Source organism: Bubalus kerabau, chromosome 16 (genome assembly GCF_029407905.1).
Source record: "Bubalus kerabau isolate K-KA32 ecotype Philippines breed swamp buffalo chromosome 16, PCC_UOA_SB_1v2, whole genome shotgun sequence".
NCBI classification, from domain to species: domain Eukaryota; kingdom Metazoa; phylum Chordata; class Mammalia; order Artiodactyla; family Bovidae; genus Bubalus; species Bubalus kerabau.
The window spans coordinates 57,168,141-57,195,981 of NC_073639.1; the positions used below are offsets into that span (position 1 = coordinate 57,168,141).

At 42.8% G+C, this 27,841-nt stretch overlaps 1 protein-coding gene across 15 annotated transcripts in view; it reads left to right on the forward strand.

Moving 5' to 3' along the window:
* Positions 1-27,841, forward strand: part of CLIP1 (CAP-Gly domain containing linker protein 1) — a 116,528-nt gene that overhangs the window by 65,774 nt on the left and 22,913 nt on the right. For 8 of the 15 annotated variants that reach the window (XM_055549503.1, XM_055549511.1, XM_055549509.1 and 5 more), the window contains 12 exons: positions 9-953; positions 2,948-3,064; positions 5,235-5,292; positions 6,501-6,584; positions 7,511-7,667; positions 9,554-9,719; positions 9,827-10,042; positions 12,534-14,801; positions 15,882-15,998; positions 18,083-18,189; positions 19,940-20,035; positions 23,378-23,498. In XM_055549503.1, coding sequence (XP_055405478.1) covers positions 9-953; positions 2,948-3,064; positions 5,235-5,292; positions 6,501-6,584; positions 7,511-7,667; positions 9,554-9,719; positions 9,827-10,042; positions 12,534-14,801; positions 15,882-15,998; positions 18,083-18,189; positions 19,940-20,035; positions 23,378-23,498 — 4,452 coding nt within the window. The remainder of the gene's footprint in view (positions 1-8; positions 954-2,947; positions 3,065-5,234; positions 5,293-6,500; positions 6,585-7,510; positions 7,668-9,553; positions 9,720-9,826; positions 10,043-12,533; positions 14,802-15,881; positions 15,999-18,082; positions 18,190-19,939; positions 20,036-23,377; positions 23,499-27,841) is intronic. The other 7 variants (XM_055549516.1, XM_055549517.1, XM_055549518.1 and 4 more) reach the window with 4 other exon arrangements.

Consider the following 27,841-nt stretch of genomic DNA (forward strand, 5'->3'; position numbering starts at 1 on the left):
CTAACTAGGTGGCCACAGTGTCAGAAAAGTCCCGCATCATGGAACTCGAGAAAGACCTCGCATTGCGAGTGCAGGAGGTAGCTGAGCTGCGGAGGCGGCTGGAGTCCAATAAGCCAGCTGGGGATGTGGACATGTCACTGTCCCTCTTGCAAGAGATCAGCGCTTTGCAGGAGAAGTTAGAAGCCACCCATAGTGACCACCAGAAAGAAGTCGCTTCTCTGAAGGAGCATTTTGGAGCCCGGGAAGAAACGCACCAGAAGGAGTTAAAGGCTCTGCAGGCTGCCACAGAGAAGCTTTCCAAAGAGAATGAGTCCCTGAAAAGCAAGCTCGACCATGCCAACAAGGAGAATTCAGACGTGATCGCCCTGTGGAAGTCTAAGCTGGAGACAGCCATCGCGTCCCACCAGCAGGCCATGGAGGAGCTGAAGGTGTCCTTCAGCAAGGGGGTCGGCACCGAGACAGCCGAATTCGCCGAGTTAAAAACGCAGATAGAGAAAATGAGACTGGACTACCAGCAGGAAATAGAAAATCTGCAGAACAAGCAAGACTCAGAAAGATCTGCTCACACGAAAGAGCTTGAAGCCCTAAGGGCTAAGCTGATGCAAGTCATTAAAGAGAAAGAGAACAGTCTGGAAGCCATCCAGTCGAAGTTGGACAAAGCGGAAGAGCAGCACCTAGTGGAAATGGAGGACACCTTAAACAAACTGCAGGAAGCCGAGCTAAAGGTAAAGGAGCTAGAGGTGCTACAAACCAAATGCAATGAGCAAACCAAGGTTATTGATCATTTTACATCACAGCTCAAGGCTGCCGAAGAAAAGCTCTCAGACCTTGACGCGCTTCAGAAAGCCAGCTCCGAAGGTAAATTGGAAATCGAGAACCTCAGACAGCAGCTTGAGGCAGCTGAGAAACAGATTAAAAACTTAGAGATTGAAAAGGATGCTGAAAGCAGCAAGGTTTGTAGCAACATCCTCTGTCTTTTTTTTTTTTCCCCTCCATTTCTTATCTTGCGTTGTACCTTATTTTTCAGTTGAGGTCATTCATCCTTCAAACTCCTGACTTATTTAAAACTGGTGCTGACCTAATTTCCCATATGAGTGGAGTATCTTCTGAGCATCTTGAGTGTGGTTTCATCTGAGGAGATTAGAGAAAATAATGACTCAGGGGTGTGGATAGATTCTGGTTTCCTCGTATCAGAATACTTTATTATTGGGTTGGCCAAACAGTTCATTCTTGTCTTTCCATTAACATCTTACGGAAAAACTTGAACTAACTTTTTGACCAACCTGATACTTTATCTCTGGACTTGCTGTGATCTCTTGTTTCAGCTTGATTCCAGTCTGTAAACTCTTTTGAAAATAGAGAACTCCCCAAAATGATGGTGTTGAGGTAAATAAATTGAATGTATAAGAAGCTTAAAAGATAATCTCATCCTTTCCCATTGCCTGTCTGTTGAGTCATATGTAGGCTTCCCAGGTGGCTCAGTGGTAAAGAATGCGTCTCCCAACACAGGAGACATGGGTTCGATCCTTGGGTCAGGAAGATCCCCTGTGGAAGGAAATGGCAACCCACTCCCTTATTCTTGCCTGGAAAATCCCATGGAAAGAGGAGCCTGGTGGGCTATAGTCCATGGGGTCGCAAAAGAGTCAGACATGACTTAGTGACTAAATAACAAGAGTCACAGGTAAAACAGAATGTGAACTCTGAGTGCACTTGACTCTTATAAATTAACATGCTATGATCAATAAGAGTCACAGCAAAATGAAGGTTAAGAGCCCAGATCCCTCCACATTGCTACTTATTCTCATTGGGGTTTTTTCCTACGTCACAGTGAGAGCATGGTCTATTCCTTGCTCTTGGGAGGATACATTGGACAAGTGTGCTTTTGACCAAGGCATAGGAAATGATAAGAAACCTTTGCCAGCTACATTTCTTACTAACTAGCCTTGTTAAATGTCATAATCATTTTTAACTGTTGTTCAAGGAAGGAATCCTCTTTCCCAGTCCTCCTGCCACTAGCTCAGGTGCTGGCACTGATGCTGAATGTTCTGAGCTTTCTGTGGGAGAAGCTGCTCTATTGGCAAGGAAGGAAAGGTTGTGATGGTTAAATGGGGAGAGGTGAGGACAGACGAATGGCAAAGATTGCTAAGTAATCTTAGCCGAGGATGACAAGCCCAGAAAATTTTTCTCCAGTCTCCTCTTTTGGTTTCAAACTACCAATCCAAACACAGAAATTAAATTAATAAAGAATATGTAGCTAATGGCTGGTCTACTTTTTTACGTGAAGATTCAGTGAAAGCCAATTTTTCTGATGGCTGTTGTCTAGTACATGTTTAAAGTTTTATTTTACATGTTGAAAAACTTCAAGCATGTACAAAATACAGAAAATGAAATACAGTCACATGAGTCTACTACCATTCCTATCTTACGGTCTTTAAAAATCCAGAAAGTAAAACTGCTCAACCGTCTCATTTAGAAAGTAAGCTGATGGGACTTCCCGGGTGGTCCAGTGGTTAAGAATCTATCTCCCAATGCAGGGGACACGGGTTTGATCCCTGATCTGGGTACTCGAATCTGAAATGTTCCGGGGCAGCTAGGCCTGTGTGCCACAAAAAAGAAAAAAAAAAAATACAGTAAACATCTATATTTTCTGTTTTAGATCGTGCTGATAGTCCAAATTTAGGTATAGAGAAATACTGTATTTTGATTATTTAAAAATAGCCATGGACAGTCTTATCTAGAACTGATTGTGTGACGAGTCACTGGCTTCTTAGAACTAAAAGCAACAACACTAAAATGACCTTTTACCCATGCCTTTATTCCTTTCAGTTTTGTTTGGTTGTGTTTGTTTCTCATACATTGTTTTCATATTTGTCTTATGTTTTCTTTGTCATTCCTTTTTGTTTCCTTTGGTCCATTGGCTTCTGTACCATGTAACTCTGTCTGGTAGGCTAGTAGCATCACCAAAGAGCTGCAGGGAAAAGAGCTAATGCTTAATAACCTTCAGGAAAACTTGAGTGAAGTCAGTCGAGTGAAAGAGGCTTTGGAAAAAGAACTGCAGACTTTGGTAAGTACCTGTCAGGAATCTGAATCTCAGGGTTTCTGGCCAATTTGAATCATTCCTGTTTTAAAAAAAAAACACGAAAATTTCTATAAAGAAAGAAGTATGGCATCTATTTCCTTTCTCTTGCAAAGTATTGATTGGCTGATAATCAGGGGAATTGGATCAAACCCAAACTAGCAATAAAGGTAAGTATTGCTTTTTTTAAAATCTGTCCTTTGCCTCTGGTAACGCATTGACGTTTTGACATGTTGCTGACCACTTAGTTTCACTGAACATGGGGGCCTTCCAAGTTATGTCAGGTTTCATGTGTAGCTCTTGCCCTGTGCCTTGTCCTCCCTGCCCTGAGACAGCAAAGCCGGCAAGCTCCCTGGGCCACAGGCACCCTCCATTAGCAAGGCGGTGATGTTTGTCTGTGCTCGGTCGTGTCCGACTCTGTGACCCCATGGACCGTAGCCCACCAGGCTCCTCTGTCCATGGCATGCTCCAGGCAAGAATGCTGGAATGGGAGGTCTTCCATGTGCCTTCTTGCTCTCCACTTTTTATACCTCTGTGCCAGTACCAGTGGTGGGATAAAGGTGTTTTGATATTTTTTTGATTTAAATGCCAATATTACATATTTCTACTTTTTTTAAAATGTTAATACGTAGTTAACTGCACTATTCATTATGATAGCTACCATCCACTTGGCTCTATAAATTTGAATTAATTAAAATTTAATAAAATATAAAATTCGAGACTTTCCTCATGGTCCAGTGGCTAAGACTCCACATTCCTAATGCAGAGGGCCCAGGTTTGATCCCTCATCAGGGAACTAGATCCCATGTGTTCGAACTAAGAGTTTGCATGCTGCGACTAAGACCTGGTGCAGCCAAATAAATAAATATTTTTAAAAATACAGAAAATTCAGTTCCTCCATTGCGCTAGTCACATTTTAAGGGCTTGATAACTACACGTGGCCAGTGGCTGCCAACTGACCAACACTATCATTGTAGAGAGTTCTGACGAACCCCCAGTTTTGATGCATAGTATTTCAGGTACATTTTGAGAAAAGTTGGCCTGGAGATTACCATTTTTTAATATAGTGTCCTTTAAGAAAATGCATTTGGGGTGTCGTGCCATTTCTCTGCCCTCCTCCCCAAACTTTCAGGATGCCTTACTGTTTGTTTTTCAAGTTAGAGTATTTCTCTGTGTCCTCTGAAGAGAAAACATGCCTCCTGAAGTCTGGCCTTGGGAATAACGCAGGTGGACAACCTGTGGGCTTTGATGGGCTTGTGGTTTGTGAGCCCATTTTTTAAATCACATATTCATTTAAAAATTCACTTGGTGTCTCTAGCTCAGAATTCATCTCAGGAAAATCAGGAGAGGGGTTTTATCCTGCCCTCCTGTCATGTTTAGAAAAGATAGTGATTGAGCGATGGACTTTTTAATGTAAAGTAGTTGACACAGATCTAGTTTCCAGATACTAGGTTCTAATTATTCTTAGATGTAAAACATGCCAGAACTCAGATCCCCAGACGTAGAAAACAGACTTATGGTTACCAAAGTGGAAAGGTGGGAGAAAGGGATAAGTTAGGAGCTTATCATTGTCGTATACACATGACTATATAAAAAATAGATAACCAACAAGGACCTAGTATGGCACAGGGAGCTATACTCAATGTTTTGTAATAACCTATAAAAGAGTTTGAAAAAGAATAGATAGTTGTGTGTGTATAACAAAATAACTTTGCTGTACACCTGAAACTAACATAGCATTATAAATCAACTAAACTTCCAAAAAAAAAAAAAATTAAAAAACAGTTCTGAACCCTGTTTGCTGTCTCAGGCAGATTTCTGGAGAAGTTCTGCTACTTGAGGGTAGCAACATGCAGAAAAAGTATACACGTGGCACCACATGTATATACCCACACGTGCATGTACTGACATTAAGTGTGCATATCCATACACATATACAGACATATGTGCATGCCCAGGCAGGCACACAGACACAAACCTCGTTCACTTGTGTGCACACATGCATGGTACGCATATGGTAGTAATTGACACCTACATGTTTTAAGCATAAGTTAGCTTTAATGAAACAAAACTAGCAACAAAAAATAATGTTACAGTTATTGAAACTTTTTATAATTTGAGATCTGTCTATTCTGAATGTCCGATTGTTTTTCTTTAGAAAGAAAAGTTTGCTGATGCTTCAGAGGAGGCAGTCTCTTTTCAGAGAAGTATGCAAGGTACGTCTCACTAACATAAGAGCACTTTAGAGAAGGTCATGTCCTCAAGCGGGAGCCAGTCTTCAGCTCAAATAAAGTTCCTGCAGTGCATAGTAACACTACATTCCCTTGGCTTCTTAAAGCCTCAAATTCCAATTAATTCGTTTTATTTTTTTGTGAGCAGTATGAAATGTATACGGGTTTATTTTCAGTTTATCCCCTTCTACATTATACCTACTATTAGATGCCAATATGTCTAACACATTAAAATATTTCCACATAAAAAAAAAAAATTGAAAGGCATCATCACTTCTCTTATACTATCACCAAGTCAACCGAGCTGTGTCAGCCTTCAGTCCATGCCTTCAGCCTCCTTTCCTCACCATCCTGAAGTCCCAACATGTTCTTAGTACTGGAGAGAGCCAACATCACCATCCAGACACAGCTTATCTTCCCAAACTGCTGTCACCTCTGCAGCCTAATCATTTCACCCGGAATCTATCCTGCCTTCTAGAAATATACAGTCCAGTTGTATTAAAAAACTCACCCCTGTCAAATATACCCAAGACACATTGAATAAGAACAGGAGGTTACAAAATAGTATATACTCCATGGTTCCATTTATACAAACCTATGGGTGCCATTTCCTACTCCAGGGCATCTTCCTGACTCAGGGGTTGAACTTTCATTAAATACATCCCCTTGGCAGGTAGATTCTTTATGACTAGCACCACCAGGGAAGCTTATACAGAACTATATGCACATGTATTCAGCACTAACCCCCAACACAGATGTTTGAATGGATCATGTCCACGATATTTCTAGTAATGAACTCTGGGTGGTCAGGTTGACTCCCATTAATTCTTTCTTCTTTTTGACCTAAAGCTTGAGGCATGTTAAAAAATGTAGATGTACTTGGGTAAAGTATCATCTTACTTAAGCTTCAGTCATTGGCAGCTCTATTGAGTTTTAAGTGGAAGGAGGCAAGAGATCCCTGGAAAATGGATGTTCAGTGCCTACCTAATCTTCAGATCTGGGGAGACAGAAAATTGCTTGCTTGCTTGCTTCTTTAGGTTCATTATATAGTGGTTTGGTTTCTAATGGGATTCTTAAGTATTCCCATGACCCCAAATCTCAAACTTTTGATTTGATTTGATTATAAGACAGTCAAGCTTTAGGTGGCCTATTAACTCTGAGATGTATTAAACTTTTAACTTAATCCCAAATAGAAACTGTAAATAAATTACATCAAAAAGAGGAACAGTTTAACGCACTGTCTTCCGAACTGGAGAAGTTGAGAGAAAATTTAACAGGTAAGAACACGTCTCTGGTTATTATAAACGTTAAATATAGTAGGCTTCCTAGGATTTGAGATTGTTTTAGTGTGTGGTTACAATGTATCTACTGTTCAAGCATAAAGTCTTTGCTCATTGTGTTCTCTTGTGATGAAATCTTGTTGGAGGTCTGTAAACCGCAGCAAATCCTCTCTGCCTTGCTTTCAAACAAGTCAGAATCCACCACACCTCACCACTCCCAGTGCTGCCCTTCATCCCAGCTAGCCAGCATCTTTAATCCGAGCTGTAGTAACAGCTGGCCACCTGGGCTGCCCACTTCTGCTCTTGCCCCCTTCAGTCTTCTCTTAGCATAGCAGCCAAAGAGATGCTTTCAACTTTAAGTCAGCTCATGTCACATCTCTGCTCAAGGTGGCCCAGTGGCACCCATCTCGCTCAGAGTAAAGGCTGTGGTCCTCAGCTCCCATCAGGTCCTGTTGCCTTTCTGATTTCCTCCCATGCTGTTCTTTCCCAGGTTCCTTCCACTGCAGCCGTATCTGCCTCCTTGGTGATACTCGATTGTGAAGCATGTTCCTGCCTCAGGGCCTTTGCACCTGCTTTTCTTCTGCCTGCATTCCTCTTCCCTCATTTCCCCTAGGGTTTTACTTAAATGTCACTATCTCAGAGAGGCTCTTTCTAAGATTTCACACTCCCCAGCTTCCTTCCTGGCTCCTGTCTCTGCTTGTATTCTTTTCCCCCTCTTAGCACTTACCACTCTCTAATATATGATTTGTTCTCTTTCTTGTTCATTGTCTCTCTTCTTTGCTAGAATATAATTTTCATGAGGGCAGGGATTGCTATGTACAGATATTCCCAGAGCAAGTTTTGGCATACAGAATGTAGTTAATACATTGTTGTTGATTATAACACAACAGCTCTATTTTTTTTTTCTATATATATATATTCAGACATGGAGGCAAAATTTAGAGAGAGAGATGAAAGGGAAGAGCAGCTGATAAAGGCGAAAGAAAAACTGGAAAATGACATTGCAGCAATAATGAAAATGTCTGGAGACAATTCTTCTCAGCTGACAAAAATGAATGACGAACTACGTCTGAAAGAAAGGTATGTATGAGTATTAATAAGAGCGCCTGCTTTAGGTTAGGCTCTCAAGGAAGGTCTAGATGGGAGGAGAGCCAAACTCTTCAGGATAGTTATGTTTTAAAAGTTGCCTGTCTCTCATCCTTTATTGTCTCAGTGTATCCTTGAATCAATTATTTAACCTTCTAAGGAGAAGGTAGTAGTTTACCAATGGCAGTAACGTCTTTAAAAAAAAATTTTTTTTTTTAATTTATTAATTTGGCTGTGCTGGGTCTTAATTGCGACATGTGGACTCTTAGTTGTAGCTTGTGGGATCTAGTTCCCTGACCAGGGATCGAACCCAGACCCCCTGCATTGTGAGCATGGAGTCTTAGCTCACACCAGGACCACCAGGGAAGTGGTCCTTAACTGGACCACCAGGGAAGTCCCAGGCAGTAACATCTTTTACAGGCAGTTTAAAATATTTTCAACTTATTGCAGTGTAACAATAGATAACGATTGTGAAGGGCTGACCGTATGCCACATGGTATGCTGACCGCTTTGTATAGAGTATATTTTTCTGATAATCCCACGAGCTGAGTGTATTATTGTTCCCATATTAAAGAAAAAGAAATCGAGGCATAATGAGGTTAGGCAACTTCCCTGAGGTTTCAAGTCTAGGCAAGTTCTGGTCCCAGCGTCCTTGCTGCCCTTGATCACTACACCGTACTTCTTCAGGGCTAAAGCTTCTTTCATCTAACTCTCTGTTCTTGTCTTTATTCTGAGGCTCTTGTTGCTTTGATTTGTGTTAATGGCTGCTGTATAAAAATCAAATGTTTATTTTACAAGGCACATTTTTTAGAAGACATGTTAGCACCATTAGACTTCTGATTCTGAAAGTGGTAACACCTGGCAGTTACATTTACATCCAGCCATGCGGGGGCTTCCCTGGTGGTCCAGTGGTTAAGACTGTTCCGTTAATGCGCTTCCATCGCAGGGGGCACAGGCTTGATCTCTGGTCCGGGACCTAAGATCCCACATGGCGTGAGGTGTGGCCAAAAAATAACAACAAAAGCATTCGGCCAAGCGCTCCCACCCGGTTCAGCGGTGGTGGGTGATGGGCTCTGGACCTTGGTCGCCTGGCTCTGGTCAGACTTGCCGTGAGGCGGTCACAGCTGCCAGGTGGTGGTGGCGAGAGCCTTGGAGAAGTTCCGTTTCTGTCGGTGTTTTATCCAGGCTTTCCATCCAAGTTTCCCTCCTCTGATGTATGAGACAGCCTGCTCTCTAGGCTGATGGCCCTCATACATCTTCATTGGACCACAAGGTTATCTTTAAGCTAGAACTTCAAATTATTTATTGTTATTTTCATATCTGCATTCTGAAGCGGCACCCAAATGAGTCTTGAATATTCTAGTCTGCTAAAATTTGGAAACCTCTAAGTACTTAATACGTTTCCTTTTCGCTCCTCTCTCTGCATTGATCTGTGTGCTGTGCTGTGCTCAGTCGTGTTTGACTCTTTGCGACCCTATGGACTGTAGCCCGCCAGGCGCCTCTGTCCATGGGCTTCTCTAGACAAGAATACTGGAGTGGGTTGCCATGCCCTCCTCCAGAGGATCTTCTCGACCCAGGGATCAAACCCAGGTCTCCTCCATTAGAGGCAGATCCGTTACCGTCTGAGCCGGACATAAAATAATAAACGTTCACACTAAGAGTAGTTGTTACTCTAAGGTATTTATAACCATCACAGTCGTTAAAAAGTATGCTTCAGGACAAGTCAAGGGTTTTTTTTTTTTTCCTAATTCTAGATGTTATTGCTCATAACATTTATCATCATTAAGCCAATTATTATCAATATTATCTTTTAAAGTATAACTCAGGATTTAAAGTACTCTTTGGAAAAATCTGACGCTTCGTTTTGAAATTCCTTCTAGAAATGTAGAAGAATTACAGCTGAAACTAACCAAGGCTAATGAAAATGCAAGCCTTCTGCAGAAAAGTATTGGGGAAGTAACTCTCAAAGCTGAACAGAGTCAGAAAGAAGCAGCTAAAAAGCATGAGGAAGAAAAGAAAGAACTGCTGAGAAAACTGTCAGACCTGGTAAGGAGAGAGAGAGTCAGTGGGACTGGTGGCCAGCAGGGGCAGAGGGGGTGGCTAGCAGGACAGCTGTGGCCAGGTGACTTCCTCCTGACGTGGGGTGTCTGCAGGAAAAGAAGATGGAAATGAGCCGGAACGAATGTCAAGATCTGAAAGCCAGGTACGAGGAAGCCAGTTCCGAGAGCAAAGCCAAGCACGAAGAAGTCCTGCAGAACTTCCACAAGCTGCTACGGGACACAGAGGAGCGGCTGAAGGCCGCACAGGAGGAGAACCACGAGCTGCTGCAGAAGCTGGAGGAGCTGGGGAAGCAAGCCGACAGAGCCAGAGTATGTGGTGGGGAGGACTGTGTGCCCCAGTATAGTGAGCTCTGCATCCCGCGTCAAGGTTGTAAGGGTGCTTAGAAAGCAGCAGTGCATGGAATGGGTTCAGTGGCCTTCAGAGCGCATGGCGGGAGGGTGAATGACGTCTCCTGTGGCTTCAAGTGTTTTGTACCAGGCGCTCTTCCTTCTCAGGGTTGGTGGTGGCCACAGGGCTTTCCACCCTGAATGCACTGTGTAGCCATCACCCCTACGCTGCTTCACAAAGAGCCTTCTGTTGCCTGAGCTCTGTCCGTCTGCTTGTAATAGACTCTCTGTCGCAGAAAAGCATGTCCCTCTAGTCTTAGCTGTCTTGCTGCCACCTTGCACCAGGGTTAGGAGAGACATCGTGCAGAAAAGCAAGAGACAGAGGCCATGCATGAGGCAGGTGGGCAGGGAATGGAGCCCGGTCGGAAGAACAGAGGAAAAAATCAGAAGGGAGACCTCTGGAGACGGCTTTCGTAGGTCCCCAGGAAAGCACTGAAAGCTTATTAACAAGGAGGTTGGACTGAAGGGCTGTGAGAAAATATCCTACTACTGAGTAGAGTAGAACTTGATACATTGAATGTTATTCTATGGTGTCAGGATCGTGTCAGTGTCCCAATATGTTTTCTGACCCTCTTACTGCTATTTAAATTGCTCAAAGAAAAGTAAATTATTGTCTTTAATGTATCAGAGAAATGTTTATATACATGTAGGAGTTGAGTAGAATAAAATACAGAAGAATATATGTAGGACTTAAAACAGATCCCTGATACTAGGAATGACTGGGGGCAGAAGGAGAAGGGGGTGACAGAGGATGAGATGATTGGATGGCATCACCAACTCAATGGGCATGAGTTTGAGCAAGCTCCAGGAGATAGTGAAGGACAGGGAAGCCTGGCGTGCTACAGTTCATGGGGTCTCCAAGAGTCAGACATGACTCAGCGACTGAACAACAGCAAAACAGATCCCTTTTAAATTAAATGGAACACATCATAATATACGTCATGTGTGAAAGTGAAAGATGCTCATTCATGTCCGATTCTTTCCAACCCCATGGACTATACAGTCCATGGAATTCTCCAGGCCAGAATACTAGAGTGGGTAGCCTTTCCCTTCTCCAGGGGATCTTCCTAACCCGGAGATTGAACCCAGGTCTCCTGCATTGCAGGCAGATTCTTTACCGGCTGAGCTACCAGGGAAGCTACATGCTACCCATCAAGGCTTTCTCTTTTCCCTGTGAAATATCTCCAGTTTTATGAAACATTTAACACTGTATATAATTTCCAGAATTTTGGACTTTGAGGCTCCCTTTATCTTGGTAGACACCAGTTTTCTAATGTTTCCCTTAAAATGCTGTAGCCTGACCAAACCACAGCATTCTAGAGGTTTGTGTAAAGCCCCATTAATTTTGTTTGTTGTTGTTTTTGTCAGGATCATTTGGTTAAAATGCCAGAATTGTTTCCCTTCCAAAGTAGTCTGAATATCCGATTTCTGTGAACCTCAGTGTTTGTCAGCAGCAAGGGCTCAGCGATTGATAGCTGATGAAACCTTCAGATGTTTTCCCCAGGAAAATTGATATACACACTCAACCCGTTTTGGGTGAAATCTCAGGAAGTTCATGGAGCCCACGATGCTCCTGTGTTCCCTAATTTAATAGCCAAACTATGCCATGCCATCCAGTACAGTAGGCACTGGATGCATGTGGCCATTTAAATTTTAACTAGTTCAAGTTATAAATTCCCCTTCTCAGTCGCACGTGCCACTCGTGTGGCTAGTGGCTACCACAATGGACAGTGCAGATCAAATCCTTTTACATCATGGCAGAAAGTTCTGGACAGTGCTGGTAGAGACACTGTGGTCAATTTATTTTATAAACTAGTACATTTTTTTAAAAGCCCATTTATTTTGGTCATCAAAGCCTAGCAAATTAGTCTGCATTTTTTGTAAGTTACATGTATCATTGGGACTAAATCGGTCTCAGGCCAGGTTCTTTAGTAAGTAAGGGTCTGTTAGTTTGAAAGGCAACAGTTTATAACACCTCCTCCCTCTTCCTTTTTTTGGTTAAAAGATACTTACTTTTTGTAGTTCTTTGGATTGTGTTTTTAAAAATTCTTCTATGAATCCCTCCTATGATAGAAATTACTGGATAATTGGGAACGGCAAAAGAATCCCATGCCCTGATGTCAAACTACTGTTTGTATCTTCTAGTTAACTGTCAGGAGTACTTCAGAGGTTGTTTCAAAGATGAACCAATGGAGTTATCAGGGTTTTGCAAAGCTACAGTTGCTTTGCATTATCCTTTTATGGGCTCTGTTCATCTAGTTTCTTTCCCCTGTTATCCAGATAGTTTCTATGACATTTATCGTAAACTTTTTTTTTTAACTTCTATGACTTAGGTTATGTTAAGTTACTCGGGCTTGCATTTGTCTGCTTGATTTCATTTTGTTTCCATTCTTTCCATCTTTTGTCTCTGTAGTCGCTAACTTACTTATTAACATCAGCCAAAAGAGAAATTGAACTAATGTCAGAAGAGCTGAGGGGTCTGAAATCAGAGAAGCAGCTTCTTGCCCAGGAGGGGAATGCTTTAAAGTTAGAAAAAGGTTCACTTCTGTCCAAACTTGTAGAGTTGGAGGCCAAAATAACTTTACTTCAGGAGGACCAACAGAAGCTCTGGTCAGTAAATGAAACTCTTAATTTAGAAAAGGAGAAAATCTGGGAAGAAAAGCAAGACGCTGAAAAGCTTTATCAGCAGGAACAACTCGATAGAGCAGCTTTGGCTGTGGAGAGAGAGAAATTACTGAAAGAGATCAATATCGCACAGGAGGAACTGTTGAAGATAAATACGGAAAACGAGTCTTTGCAGGCTTCCGAAGCAAGCTTGCAGGCACTCGCAGAGGAACTGCAGTTCAGCAAAGATATTCTAATGGCCGAGTCTCAGAAGTATCGGGAAGAAAAAGATCACCTGGAGAATCGTATCAAGAAGCTGGTCACTGAAAACCTTGCATTGGCTAAAGATAAAGATGAAATTATTCAGAAGCTTCAGAGCTCCTATGAGGAGCTGGTCAAAGATCAGAAGAGCTTGGTGCAGGAGATCGAGGATCTTACAATAGAGAAAAAGTCAACTTTGGAGAAACAATCAGGTCTTGACAACATGTGTATAGCCCTAAAGGTCGAAAGAGATCGTCTTCTTCAGAGCAGCAAAGACCTGCAGTTCAAGAAGGACATGCTGCTTCAAGATCAGGAAAAGCTGAACACCAGTCTGGAGACTGCCCTCCAGGTCAAAAATCTGCTCAGCACAGAAGCCGGCGAGCTCCGCGCACAGCTGGAGGAGGCTGGCAAGGCACTGAGGAAAGCTGAGCTGGAGATTCTGCAACTGCAGGCCACGAACACAAGCCTCACAAACCTGCTGGAAGAAATTAAGACCAGCCGGGAGATCACAGACTCTGAGTGCATCCAGCTTCTGCACGAAAAAGAGACCTTAACCTCTTCCGAGAGAAGGCTCTTGGCTGAGAAAGAAGAACTGCTAAATGAAAATAGGCTCATCACCGAAAAACTCAGCAAATCCTCAGAAGAGTCCGCCCGCATCGAGATGAACCTGAATGAGAAGATCACGTACCTCACTTCTGAGAAGGAGCTGGTTTGTCAGAAAATCACTAAGCTCAAAAAGCAGCAGGATAACCTCTTGAAAGAAAAATCGGTACTGGAGATGCGGAATGGGGATTTACTGGTAGAAAGAGAGAACTCCATGAAGGCCATGGAAGACCTTAAAAAGAAATATGATCAAGAGTCAGCCAACAGAAGAATCGTTGTGCACGAGAAGATGAAACTGCTCAGCAATCTCGATGCTCTGAAGAAAGAGCTTCAAGAGAGAGAAAAGGAAAACCAAGAGCTCACAGCCACCAAGTGTGATCTCTCTCTGATGCTAAAAGAGGCCCAAAACGCCAAAAAGATGCTAGAAAAAGAACACACTGACGTATTGCAAGCCAAGGAGAGTTTAAATGCTGAACTCAAGGCCTGCTGTTCTGAAAAGAACATCTTGTTAAGGGACGGGTTGAATCTGCAAGAAGAGTGTCAGAAGTTAAACGAGAAGATTCACACAATGCAACAGTCCCTTGTGCTGGAGAAAGAAGCCAGGACGCAGGACAAAGAGTCGTCCTTGTACGAGAGCAACAAACTCCATGGGAAGGTGGCGCTCCTGGAACAGGAGGTGGAGAAGCTGAGAACCTGCACCCAGGAGCTCCAGTCTGAAAACTACACGCTTGTCCAAGGTAAGACCAACTCGGAGCAGAAAGTGGCTGACATCATCAAGGAGAAGGAACTCCTGAGAGCAGAGACGGTGCGTTTGGCCACCTACATAGAGACTCTGAAGAGTGACTTTGCTGCCTTGTCCAAGTCCAAGTTGGAACTGCAGGAACTGCATGGCTACCTCACCAAGATGCTGGACGACCTGCAGCTGAAGCACGAGGTGACCCTGGCCAAGCAGGCCAAGGTGACGCAGGACAACAGGAAACTCCTGGCCGAGAAAAGAGAGATGATGCTGAAAAACGACGAGCTCCTGAAGGAGAAGGAGAAGCTGGCCGAAAGCTACTTCCTCCTCCAGAAAGAGATCAGCCAGCTGGCCAAAACCAACAGCCACATCTCAGCCAACCTCCTGGAGTCTCAAAACGAAAACCGTATTTTGAGGAAAGACAAGAGCAAGCTCGCTCTAAAAATCAGAGAGCTCGAGACCCTGCACTCCTTTACGGTAAAGTGGGAGGTTCAGGGATTGGGCCCCTGGCCTTAATCCTGTTCACTAACCCTGTAGTGGCTGAGGGAACGTGCCTTCATTTCCAAAGAAGGAAATGCACCCCATTTAATCACTTGGTCAGGTATCTCAAGCTGTTTGTTACCACCTGAAAGGGCAAGTGTTTACCAAATGTCTAATTGCTGTCATCTCTCTCTATTAGAAAAGATTGCAAACTGTGAATAAAAAGGATAAATGTTTTTTAATTTAGGGAGATTTTTTCTGAGAAAGGCAACCATAGTTCTTAAAGGCTTAAAAGAACAATGATAAAATGGTCACATGTTAAAACTTAGCATCTTCTATGTGGCTTTAATTGTTTCATAAATCTTCCCTCCAGCTACTGGGAAGGTGTAGAGGCAGAATTCTCAGAAGCTGGATTAAGATCACATGAAATTGTGATCTAATGCCTTAAAAGATTTTAATTCACTTCTGTGATTTTATTTTCAATACTGTATCAACTAAGGATTTGTTTCCATGTGTATATTATCTTTTTTATTCACAGCCATGCTTGTATTCATTGCCTACAGCTTCTCATAGACGTGGTCATTCAGTGCTTCTCATTAAACACTTGAGCCTTAAACACTGTAACCGCCCAAATAATTTCCATTTTTGTTTGAAAAGTTCCCAACTGAGATTCCATATTTCAATCTCTCAAATATGATTAAGAGAAAAAATTTGGCCACAGAAGGATGTAAGGCTTTCTTATCAGTGAACATTTCTCTCAAACATAAGTCAGAGTGATGAGCCCCATTGTCAGTGGAATTCAGAACTTAGAAGGCGTAGGTTTATAGGGATCTGAAAATACATAAATTGCATATTTCAGTTTGGCTTGTTGAAAAATGGCACAGAAAGTGTCTATAACTTTGTTCTGCTTGTTCGTCTTGGTCTGTCTGTCTTGGCATGGGGTTGGTTACCGGCTCACCATCTCTGTGTGATTCCCTTCACCACACAGATCCTGAGCCTCGTGGCCTGAGCGTTAGTCACCCCCTCCCAGGTTGATAAGGGGTGCCCTCATTTCTCACACTGCTTTCTCACACTTAGGCCGCTCAAACCGCTGAAGATGCCATGCAGATAATGGAACAGATGACCAAAGAGAAGACCGAAACACTGGCCTCCTTGGAAGATTCCAAGCAAACAAATGAAAAACTGCAGAATGAAGTAATCAGATTTAAATGGCTTTTTGTACAAAGGACAGCCTATCGACTTCATGGAATTCTTGACGACTAACTCAGGATGGTTTATTTACTAATTTTTTTTGAAGTGTGGCCTTACACAGGCTTGATCTATGTTAGTGGAGTCACGTGTACACCAGGATGATGATCCTATGAAATAAAGTGTATTACTTCATTACCTATTTAGTAAGATCAACCTTTAAAAAAGGAGGGGAAAACCCTGGTAGTGTGGGTTTCTGCGATAGTTGTTTACTGATACAACTACTGAGAGGAGGTACCAATGGCATTCTCTAGCTTTTGTGTTTTTTATCTTAAATCACATGCATTTTTTTTTCTCCCAACTGCCTCCCAACTTTGAGCCACCGGATTCCATCCCTCAGCCCTGAGTTTGACATAGGCCTTTTTCTTGGCCTGTTTCAGTACTGCCTCCCCTTATATCTCATTTTGAATCAGTCACTTCTGGGTCTCAGACAGATTTGTGGCGTCAGGGTAATTTTGATTCTGTCCAAAAGTAGCATCTCTCATCCTTGCACCTCTCTTTTGATTCCTGCCCGCCCTCCTCCCCACACCCCATACCAGCCCTTTCTTTCTTTGGAAAGCTGTTACGTAAATCGAAAGCAGATTGCTTCGCCGAAATAGTTATGTGAAGTTCTATAGAACTTCAGATGCTTTTTAAAGTGACAGTCAGGTGAGATGTTAAGAAGTTAAAGCCAGGGAAGATCCAGACAGGCACACTGAATAGCTGTCGTAAAGATCAGGCCTCCTCATGGGAAGCAGAGCAAGGAATGAAATCCATAACGGCATAAACATTTTGAAATAATTAGACGGGAAATAAAGCTTGACGTAGAAAAGAGTACATTTGTGATTGAATTGACGGTCCTAAGAGAACAAGACTTAAGCTGAAAACATAAAAGCATTAAAAATTTTAGATGGTAATCGATTGGAAACTAAAGTAAATAAGATTTTAAGGAATGTCCCTAACCTTTGAAGGTAGATTCAGGGAGAATCCCGTGTTTCCATAACTTACCCCTTGGTGTCTCGCCACAGCCAGAATTCAGACTGGATGAATCATTTTCTGGTCCCACTGAACATTCCGTGAATCTGGAATGTTAGGGAGCATTAAAAGGAAGATGGTGGTGTTAAAATTTGCAGAACACTTTCCAGGGCTCCTGACTTCCAGGGCTCCTGACTGGTAGCATGTGGTAGGACAGAACGACCTCCGGCTGAAGGACATAACGATACAAGTCCTAGAAAGCCAGCATGGCACCAGGAGCGCACACTGTATGATGGGTCACCCATGACAAGCTCCCCGTCCTTCAGGGCTGCGTACCTAGAACTCCAGCCACCTGCCAGAGCCTGAGGTTGGTCATGTCCCTGCTGATTCCAGTAATGTGTCTGCTTTTCCCACCAGAGGCCAGGCTGTAGGCTGGCCACATCCCACGTGGGCAGGTGATGGGACTGAATGTGAGTGAGTGCTTTTCAGTCTCGCTATGTGGTCTTTCCCTTTTCAGACTGAAGTTCAGGTGAATAATTAAATCTTTCCCATCTACAAATACTCCAGGAATTTTTATAATGAGGATTATATAAATTGAAATTTGGCACTGACATTGAAAAATATCATATCCTAAATTACTAGTCTTGCGGGAAGAAAGGAATGTGTTTTCATTACAAAAAATTAGTCCTTGATGTCATGCCTTTGCAATTTATTTCTAATGTTTTTATTTTCTAAGGCATGTTTTAAGATGCATTGTACATGAATAGCAAGCTCAGTGATAAATTTTAGGAATTGTATAAAAGTGAAAGAGACCTTTTGCTTTATGTTGCAATTTAGTTTGACCTTTTGACCAGGTGTATAGGGAATATCTGACTTAACCTATGGGGGAGGCTGCAGTTTATAACAGACTTGATCATTTGTAATCTCTTCACCCAGATGATCTTTTAATTTTTTTTTTTTGCAAAGGATTTTAATTTCACCTGTCTAATGCACATTTTCATGAATGATTTGTCTATCCACTCATGTGACTGGAAAATGAAATAATTTCATTAAGTTTTTTTCTCTTGGTCTTTAAGTTGGATACACTTAAAGAAAACAACTTGAAAAACGTGGAAGAGCTGAACAAATCAAAAGAGCTTCTGACAGTAGAGAACCAAAAAATAGAAGAATTCAAGAAAGAAATGTAAGTTTACCTGTTATGAAAGAAATTATGGAACTTATTTAAAATTGCAAAAGTAGAAACAGTGCTAGTTACTTTTTTCAAGTACTTGACAAGTGTATATAAAGTCAAAGTAATAGTCTCTGTCCTGCCCCTGCTAAATGCCATTGCAAACCTTGAGAATTCACCCCTATAACCACTGTGAAGTTGGAACTATAGCTCAGTTACAGGGTCAAAATGAAATATGTGCTAGCTGGTGAGTTATAACACTTGGAATTCAAATGTGACTTGATAAAACCTTTTGCAAATACAAGGAGAATTAGAACTTTTTCAGGTAGTATGTTTATATATATGTGGAATCTAGAAAAATGGTAGATGAACCTACTTGCAAGGGCAGGAATAGAGACAGAACGGACACATGGACACAGAAGGAAGGGGAAGGTGGGACAAATTGGGAGATTGGGACTGACTTATTTATACACTACCATGTGTAAAACAGATAGCTGGTGGGAAGCTGCTGTGTAGCACAGGGAGCTCAGCTTGGTGCTCTGTGATGGCCTAGAGGAGTGGGATGGGGGTGGGGCGGGAGGGAAGTTCAAAAGGAAGGAATATATGTATAAATCATATATATGATTCACGTTGTTGTACAGCAGAAACTAATAGAACATTATAAAGCAACTATACCCCAATAATAACCTTAAAAAAAATAGTATGCTTATGTGGTAGCTAATCTCAACATTAGGAAACATCAGACCTACTATTAATTAATCCCTTAAAATACTTTCAATAGGGGGTGGGGGAAAGCATGCACTTTGAAGAGTATCAAATAGTCTTGATTTTAAGATTAATCTAATCTTCTGGTGTGGACATTAAATGAGCAGAACTTTGAAAGCCTCTTTCTAATCCGAGTTTACTCATCAGTCTGCTGCCTATATTTTAGGCAAACAGGCTGCCCGTGTTTCCTTTGTCAATACCGCCTTTCGAGTTTGGTTCTTATAACCGCTGCAGATGGTTATTTATCTGGCGCTGTAAGTGGTAGTTACAGAGTAGATTTCATTTTGCTTATCTGTTCTGAGAACTACTCGGTATCAACTGTGTGAACCGAACATTTAAAGCCAGTTAATCTGGTGAACGTTTGAGGAAGTCCCTTCGGCTAGGTACAGTTGAGCTAGGAAGGATCCAAAAATGAATTGTATGTGGACTCTGCCCTTCAGGGGTTTGTATTTATTTCCAGTTCTGCTCAAACAAATAGATGAGATTCAAACAGAAACAAAAGCATCAGTTCCAAACTCCTCTTCCCAAGTTGCCATCCTCAATACTGCTTGTTGATCAAGCTTGGGTTAAATTAGTATATTATCTCTAGTTCTTCTGTGAGTTCCTAAAATCCTCCTAGAAGAGGTCTTCTCTGGACTACTTACCTGGGATGGACAGCTCACAATGCTGACGATGGATCCTTTCGTCAGTCTTCGTTTTAGTGATATTGCTCTAGACGGTATTTAAACAGCTCCCAACAGTTCCATTTACACCTGTGTATATGTGTAGAGTTGTGGTGGTGGCCACCGGGAGAGGCTTGACTCTCCTGGTCTGCCAAGGCTAAACAGCATAAATAGAAACAGCCATTGCTTTTTCTATGATGGGGAAAAAAATTCAAAGCTGTTCAGAGAGGGGAGGTTCAGCTACAGTTAAGGATCTCCCCCCACCTCGTGACACAGTAGCTCTGCTGGCCTGAGGGTCTGGAGCACTACATTGACTTCAGTTCATTTGTGTCACACAGGCATCTGGTGAGGGAGGATCTGAGCATCAAGAGAAGATTCCCTCACCAACCTCCCTGTGCCATAATCCCACCTCTGAGCTCCCTGGGCCGTACTAGGTAATGGAGGGGCAGGGCCAGAGCGGACGTATCACAGAGAGCCCCGGGGAGTCAGATAAAATCCCCTGTCCTGTAGCACCCTGCAGGAGCCTCCTGTAAGGGTCGTCACACTGGTCTAGATTTATGTGTCCCCGTCCTCACTCAAGTCTTTCTGTTCTGTCTCCACCCCTAGTCAGCATGGGGTGGTCTCACTTCTGTCAAGAGAGAAGCTCACTCTGTGTGCCCTTGTTTGAAAGACCCCGTTGAATAGCAAAAGCTGAGCCCGCGCCTGTAGGCCCACAGGAGCAAAAACCCACAAGCCGTACTGCCTCCCACCTCACCTGGGCCTGCCTTCCTCGCAGGGCTGGGTTCCCCCATCTCCCTTCCCCGAAGGGAGTAGTTCATGCAAGGAGGAGCTGCTACTGCTAGTCTGCCATTTTTCCTGGCTCCCCAGGGCTACGAGAACCTTGCCCCGTGTCAGTAGCTTGGCACATCATGGCCGGGACTCAGAGCAGGACACAAGGGCAGCGGGAGACACAGCGGTGACGTTCGTGAGAAGCCGCGGGAGGGAGGTGTGAGGAGTGGGTTGAAAGCGCCCCCCCCAAATACACCCCCAGTGACTCATTGTTCCCTGCCTGAGCCTTGGCCACATTTCAGGGACCAGCTGATATAAATGTACTGTGTCATGAGAACAGTGCTGCTCAAAAAGAGACCCGCAGTCATTTTACTGTGCTCTGAGCTAGAGGAGGAGCAGCTCTTTGAGTTTTGTGGTTTACCACATACCTGGGATCTTCATGGGCGCTGGAGCTTTTCAGGTGTTTCTCATTGCCTGCCAGGACTGGCGTTCCTGGAGGAAAAGGGACACCTCTGCAAACTCAGGAGTTCTAATGGGAACCAGCCTTAGGAATCTTGCCCTTGGCCCTGGAAACTCAACCAGCCCTGGCAACTAAACGTTTCTTTTCCTCTATGCCATTTCCTAAACTGGTTTTAGGAAAACTCTTGATTTTGGCTAGCCAGGTCCTATTTTTAGTTGGAAAGAGAACAAAATTGTGTATCTCTGGTGTGTAATTTTTGACTCTGAAGGAAAATGATATAAGCAATCTAATTTTTGCCTTTAATTACTCACCTGGCTCAGTCATAAAACTAGAATATACTAGGACTTCCCTGGTGGTCCAGTGGCTAAGACTAGGCCCTCAATGCATGGGGTCCAGGTTCAATTCCTAGTCAAGGAACTAAATCCCACATGCCACAACTAAGACCTGGTATAACCAAATAAATAAATATTTTTTAAAAGTAGAATATGTTTAGCATGGTAATTATTAAATTTATGGTAGATTCCTCAGTAGAATGTTTGCAAGTCAATATCAGCAGTGTTTATTTTGCATCTCAGTTTTAAAATCATGAGTCTTCTTTTGTTTTGCAAGATGTCGTTATATATATAGGGAAGAAAAAGCAACTTATAAAATTGTGAGAAATATATTTGTAGGTATTTTCAGAATTATTCCTTAGAGTACGTCCAGGAGTTGGGCTGTTGGAGCGTCCTCTATGAAATGTACATATCTCTCCTCTGGTCTAAAGAAAAGTTGAAAGGTGTTTCTATGTTCAGATCACAACTGAGGTCTGTCTGCCAGTTCTACCTCTAGCTCTCTTGATTCTACAACTTACTTGGGGCAGATCTTTTCACTTCCCTGAGCTTGAATTTTGTCATCTTTAAAATATAAATAATAACATGAGCCTCCTTGGGCTTTGGGGATTAAATGAGAAAATATACATGAAATCATACTGTAGATTTTAAAACACTGAGCATATATCATTTGTATAAATCTTAGGGCATCTTGATATTTCCTGACTCCTTGTTTTAATTTTCCTTACTGGGGGCTCTTAATGGAAACCAAGGTTTTAAAATTTTTTTAAGGATGAAAATGTGTAAGAGAGAAAGAACAGGATCAAGAACGTACCACTGACAGGCCACACAAATGCTGAGTCCAAATAGCTCCTAATGAAGGTTGTGACCACTTGGGAATAAAAGGTTTGGCTTATGATGATTTCATCATAAGTAAAATCCTCTAATTTATCAAGAATTGATAGACTTTAGCCAGAAGATAAATTTTACTTGTAGTGTGTATATGTGTATGTGTGTGTGTGTTGATCCATAATTGAAATCAAGCCTCCCAGCTTTTGAGTCTAAAATTCCTTCTTAGTTTTTCTTCGCTTGCTAAATAAACATCTCTATCAAATGCCAAATTTAATATGCTAACAGAATTTTCGTGTTGACATATTCCCCTATATCTTCACAAGGTCAGCCCTATAGGTATGTCATAGGTACATGGAGAGTTAAAAATCAAGAAAACTGCAGGTACCAAATACTGCCACCCATTAGACAACTGAGGTTAAAAATAGACGTGTTCACGCATCAGCAGATGGAATCATACCCGGATGACTTGATTCAGAATTCAGCCACGTATGACAGCTCGCTGAATGGAGCGTGGCCAGCCCAGACTTAAAATTCATAATTGCATCAAGACCACCTTCTATGGTTTAAAACTAGAATCCACCAATCCAATAAACTATTTTGAATATCCACATGTAAAGGATAATTTGGGATGTATATTTTTAGTCAAGCTTAATAACAGGAAGATGTTTAATACATGTGTTTACCCTGCTCACATTTTATATGCTGATATTCATGATATGTATGGTCAGCAAGCTGTATTTTTATTTGCTTCTTTTAATTACAAGTCAACAGTATGGAAAGAATACAATCAAAATTAAACACTTGTTCTGTAATTAGAAAACTGCATTTCCTTTGGGCATTTCACCTTTAGTTGTCCTGAAAATATACCCAGATTCACGGCAACACTTGATTCTGACAAATGCTAGCAAATGGAACTATCAGCTTTACCTTTCTTCCTAAGAAAAAAAAGATTACAGATTTGTACAGTTAGAGCAGAATACTGTGGCAACGATGGAAATCACTATCAACGTAGTGTATTTAATTTTCTAATGGAAACAAAGGGAATACCGGCCATTTCATTTGTCATTTATTTTAGAGAGTAACATTGCTTTTTTGTGTGGGGAGTATTTAGAAGTGGGGTAAGTGTGGGTGGTGAGAGAGTAGATGTAGTGTTGATTAGGTTTGGGGAAAAAAAAAAAAAGTAATAATTGCAGGCAGCAGTCCTCCCCCTGAGAGGTTAAAGCCGTTTGGCCCCTCCTGCAGGTAGACAATACTGCCTCCTGTTATTACAGATCCTATCAGGCACGTGACCCAGATATATTTTCCCCAGTGCAGTGGAGTTGGTCGTCTCCCACAGTTTCCTTGCCTGTCTTGTTTCTATGGTAACCCCACACTCGCTGTCCTTGCAGAGAAACCCTAAAGCAGGCAGCAGCTCAGAAGTCCCAGCAGCTCTCAGCACTGCAAGAAGAGATCGTGAAACTTAACGAGGAGCTGGGGAGGAGCAGGGACGAAGTCACCAGTCACCAAAAGGTCAGTGGGCGTCTGTCGGGGTGGGCACCCCTGGCCCTGCCAGGCCAGCATCTGCTGCTGCCTTGGGCAGGGCTCGCGGAGGCTCCTCGGAGACTGTGCTTGATGTGGTTGGGTCATTCCAGTGGGATCTCAAGTCACCTGTGTTTTATGTCCCCTCATTTTCAAGCATGCTGCTATAGCACTTGGGTAGGAGTGAGCTGACAGGTCCTTTAAAAAAAAAAAAAAAAACCACCGGGAACTTGCAAGCAAGGAGAAAATAAGATTTTTTATCAGATGATCTTATGGCAGTGCATAAATGGAAAGGCACAGTATGTTTTGCCTCCTGCCTTGGTTTCAGTTTTGTTTTTTTCTCTAAGATGTTTTTTTTTCTTTCATCAAAATTGATTTTAAGAAGAAGGTTCCAAGAATACAGATTTGGTGTGAAGGTTGGAAGCTGTTTATAAATAGAACTCTGCTTTTCTTTTAAGTAAAAAACAATGTTTAAACAGCTCCTAAGGGAACTGTGTATACCTGTGCACTGATGCATTGGTTTATGAAATGTGTGTTATACCTGCAATGAACTAGAAGCTAACCACAACCCACTTGTTTCCCTATTTAAATTATAAAGGTTTCTGATAAGTTCATTAAACAGTGAAGGAAAACTGATTTTAAAGAATGCCCTATTCTTTTTTTTTTTAATTCTTGAATCAAAATGCTAGACTGTTAGCCACATCTGGCCTCAGAGCAGAAACTCAAAAAAAAAGACACTTTAAAGAGAATTTTACCACGTGGTCATTATTCTTTGCTTTGCATGTCACGGGGAAATTTTTTTTCCCCAAGCATATTTTACAAACATTAATTCTCATTTGGATGGAGTATTCTGGAGTAATTTGTACTGGCTGTCCATTGATGTGGCGTCGTTTGTGGTAAAAGCACTCTTTGGAGAATTGATTTCAGACTTGTAAGTCTTCATTAGAGCTCTCCACAATGACCCTCCTTCGTGGGAGAAATGGCCCATCTCCCCAGACCCCAGGATGACAAGCGACGCTCTTGGTGACTATAACTCACGCTCAGTGGCTCTTACCTTACTGTGAGACAGGCACAAATACCTGACAGCCGTCTTCCCATGAGCCGGCCCTGTCATCACTCCATGTGTTACAGAGGAAGCGGAAGCACCAGAAGGTAGTCACGTGCTCAGCCTCATTCAGCTGGTAGTGTGGGAGACGCGTGTCAGATTCTGATTGGGGTCAGGGAAAGAATCAGAGTGGGTTGACTTAAACGGGGTCACTGCACTCTGCTTTGGTCAGTATGTGAGAGAGTGGGGTTCATGAAAAACAGAAGCCCTTGGACCAGACAAGGTTCTTTTCTTCCTGGCTCAAACCAGTGTGTGAAACACTGGGCACCTCTGACATCAGCGTGTCTGTAAGGACTCGCAAGGGAAGGATCTCAGCCAAGTGCTGAGTCTGTCTGTCTCCTTTTATCTCATCTCACGGAACATCTTTGGCGGACAGCGTGGATCCCACCAGCGGGAGGAACACACAGAGGTCAGCTTCTCGTCTTATGTTGTGACCTTGACTGGACCGTTGATTACATTTCTCTTGTCTGTCACTCAGAACCGGCAAGACTTAGGAGTGACGCCTCACGGTTCCTCAGGCAGGGGTTTTCAGGGCTCCTCTCCATCTGCCAGCTCTTCCTCTTTTGCCTTGGGATTCACATTTACCTTCCTTTTGAAAAGGTTTTGTGACTAGAAATTTGAAACGCGGGGACTTTGAAGAGTGTTAGGAAATAGCACCTGCAAGCAGCAGCTGGGGCAGTGACTTCCGTTTAAACAGGGGGTGGTTTTGTCCTTTGAGTTTTACTCTGGAGAGAGAAGTAGGTGGCTGGGAACCAAACCACGATAGGCTGTGACTCGAGAGAATGTCCATGGTGAGCACTGAGGAAGACTGCAGATAACGCTTCACTTGACATGCGTACGTCTCAAAAGAGTGGAGAGAGTCTCCCCATTGAAAGTAACTTAGAAGCAACCTTAGGCTAAAGAAGATTGATTCATTCATCGGCTCTTATTACTCGTACTACATAATTTCCAAGAGTCCAGAGATCTAGACTCTAAGCAGTCTACATAAGCCGCTTACTTGTGTAAAATCACGAATTTCCACTTTGTTGCTTGCTATGGTTGAGCCAAACTATCCATCAGCTTTGTTCAGAAATATACTACAGGGTTGGGCAGAAACCCTATTTCAGAAAAAGAGCTGAAACGGAGGAGGGACTTCTCTGGTGGTCAGTGGTTAAGATTCCATGCTCCCAATGCAGGGGGCCTGGGTTCAATCCCTGGTCAGGGAACTAGATCCTGCATGCGGCAACTGAGACCTAGCGCGGCCAAATTAATTAAAAAAAAAAAAAAGAATTTTAATTGTAGTGCTGTAGAAATATCCAGTGTTTCATGCTAAAATGAAGACAGTAAAGACTGAATGTGGGACAGATAAACACTGACCTGGACCTGAGTTCCTTCCTGTTCCCTTTGCTCAGTGGCGCCACAATTCGCTCACCGTGTTTCAATCGCTGAGCAGATTGTTCTGCTGTTGTTTCATAGAATCATCATACCTGCAATAGTGAGGTACATTATAGGAAGGAAGCTGAGGCTCAAACATGAAGCAATTCACCAAGGACACACAGCCAGGCAGTGGAGGAGCCAAGATCAGATCTCATGTCTGACTCGTAAGTCTGTTGGCCTGCTACTATCTTTTGCTGAGAATAAAACTTATTTCTTTGTACTTCATCATTAAGTGATAAGATTAAAAGAAAAAAAGAAAAACCCTCTGAACCAGGAATGGAGTATGTGGGGTCAAATAGTACTATAAAAATGCACTTTCAATCCTACCATTACTTTTTTTTTCTGCCTCAAATACTTCTTTTGCTTAGAAAACCCAAGGGATCCCAGAATCCGTTCTGCATCTTAAGGCTCTCGCTGGGAATATTGGCCAAGGGTTTTGATTTCCTCAAGAAGCCTTTTGTGAAGAGAACTATTTCATTTCCTGTGTATTATTTGGAAGTGAGATGATTTGTTGCAATAAAGGAATCCCTGTGTCCCTGTGACTGGTTTTGTAGAATGTCCTCTCTTTTTATCTTAAAAGCTGATGTAGGAAGCTCTGAAATAACGAGGGCTAACAGAGAGCAGGACTGGCTGATGGAAGGTAGAGAGATGATCCACTCTGTGCTTCATTAGAACCCACATCTGCCTTGATTGACACGTGGGTGCCATGTTCCCCCCGGAAGAAGTGTTGGAACAGTTGGCAGGCTCACCTGCTCTGGCTCGTAGCCCTCGAGAACCCAGCTGACCAAGCCAGAAGCAGAACCCACACGTGCGCATTCTTTGTGGTCTGCTCCATCAGATATTGTCCCTTCCAGTGAAAAATGGGTCTTTTAAGCCCACTTTCTCAAGCAGGATTTTCATTTTAAGAGGGGAGGGGAGTGATAACCAAGATCAGTTAGGGTTGTGAGAGGCGGAAGTGTTGGTGTTAGCTGGCATCACCTGTAACAGAAATCCTTACAAAATGTTACAGAGTGCCTCCTCTTTTCAAAGAGGCTGTGTTAGATTGGACATATGGAATTGCTATTGTTTTGCAATTTCATATGACTCAACCAACTAGATAACGTAATTTACCCTTTCTCACGACGGACGGTTTTGAGGATTGTCATTATAATTCCTGTGGATGGTTTGCGCTCACATTGTTTCCCGCCTGATGGCCAACTGGTTTCGTGCTGCTTCAGGTTTTGGGTGTGTGCACGTGTTCAAATACACACTGCATAAATGTACTGTTTTAACCAATTTACAGCGTGCAACTCAGTTGCACTTAGGTCATTTACAGCACTGTGTGACCATCACCTCTATCTAGGACATCATCACCAGCCGCCCCACAAAGAAAACTCCAGTAAGCAGCCACTCCCCATTCCTCCATCCTCCCAGCCCTGCCAACCACTAATCCATTTTTAATCCCTGCATATTTGCTTATTCTGGACATTTCACATAAGTGGCAATAGACAGTACGTGTCCATTTGCATCTGGCTTTTCATAGCATATTGAGGCGCATCCATGCTAGCCTGTGTCAGGACTTCATTTCTTTCCGTGGCCGAGTTGTATTTTACCGAAGGGATAGACCGCATTTTGTTTGTCTGCTTCAGGTGTCTTAGGCTCCTCCTCTGTTCAGACTGCCTCGCATCTCTCCTGAAGCCTCCATCCATGACAGGAGCTGCTACCTCTCATCGCCCCTTCGGGTCTTCTGCGGGTTGGGAAAGCCTCCTCGTTTTCCTAAAAGCAGTGCTCAGCCTAGCCACACTGTTGACACTCGCAGCCCTATCTTCTCCTC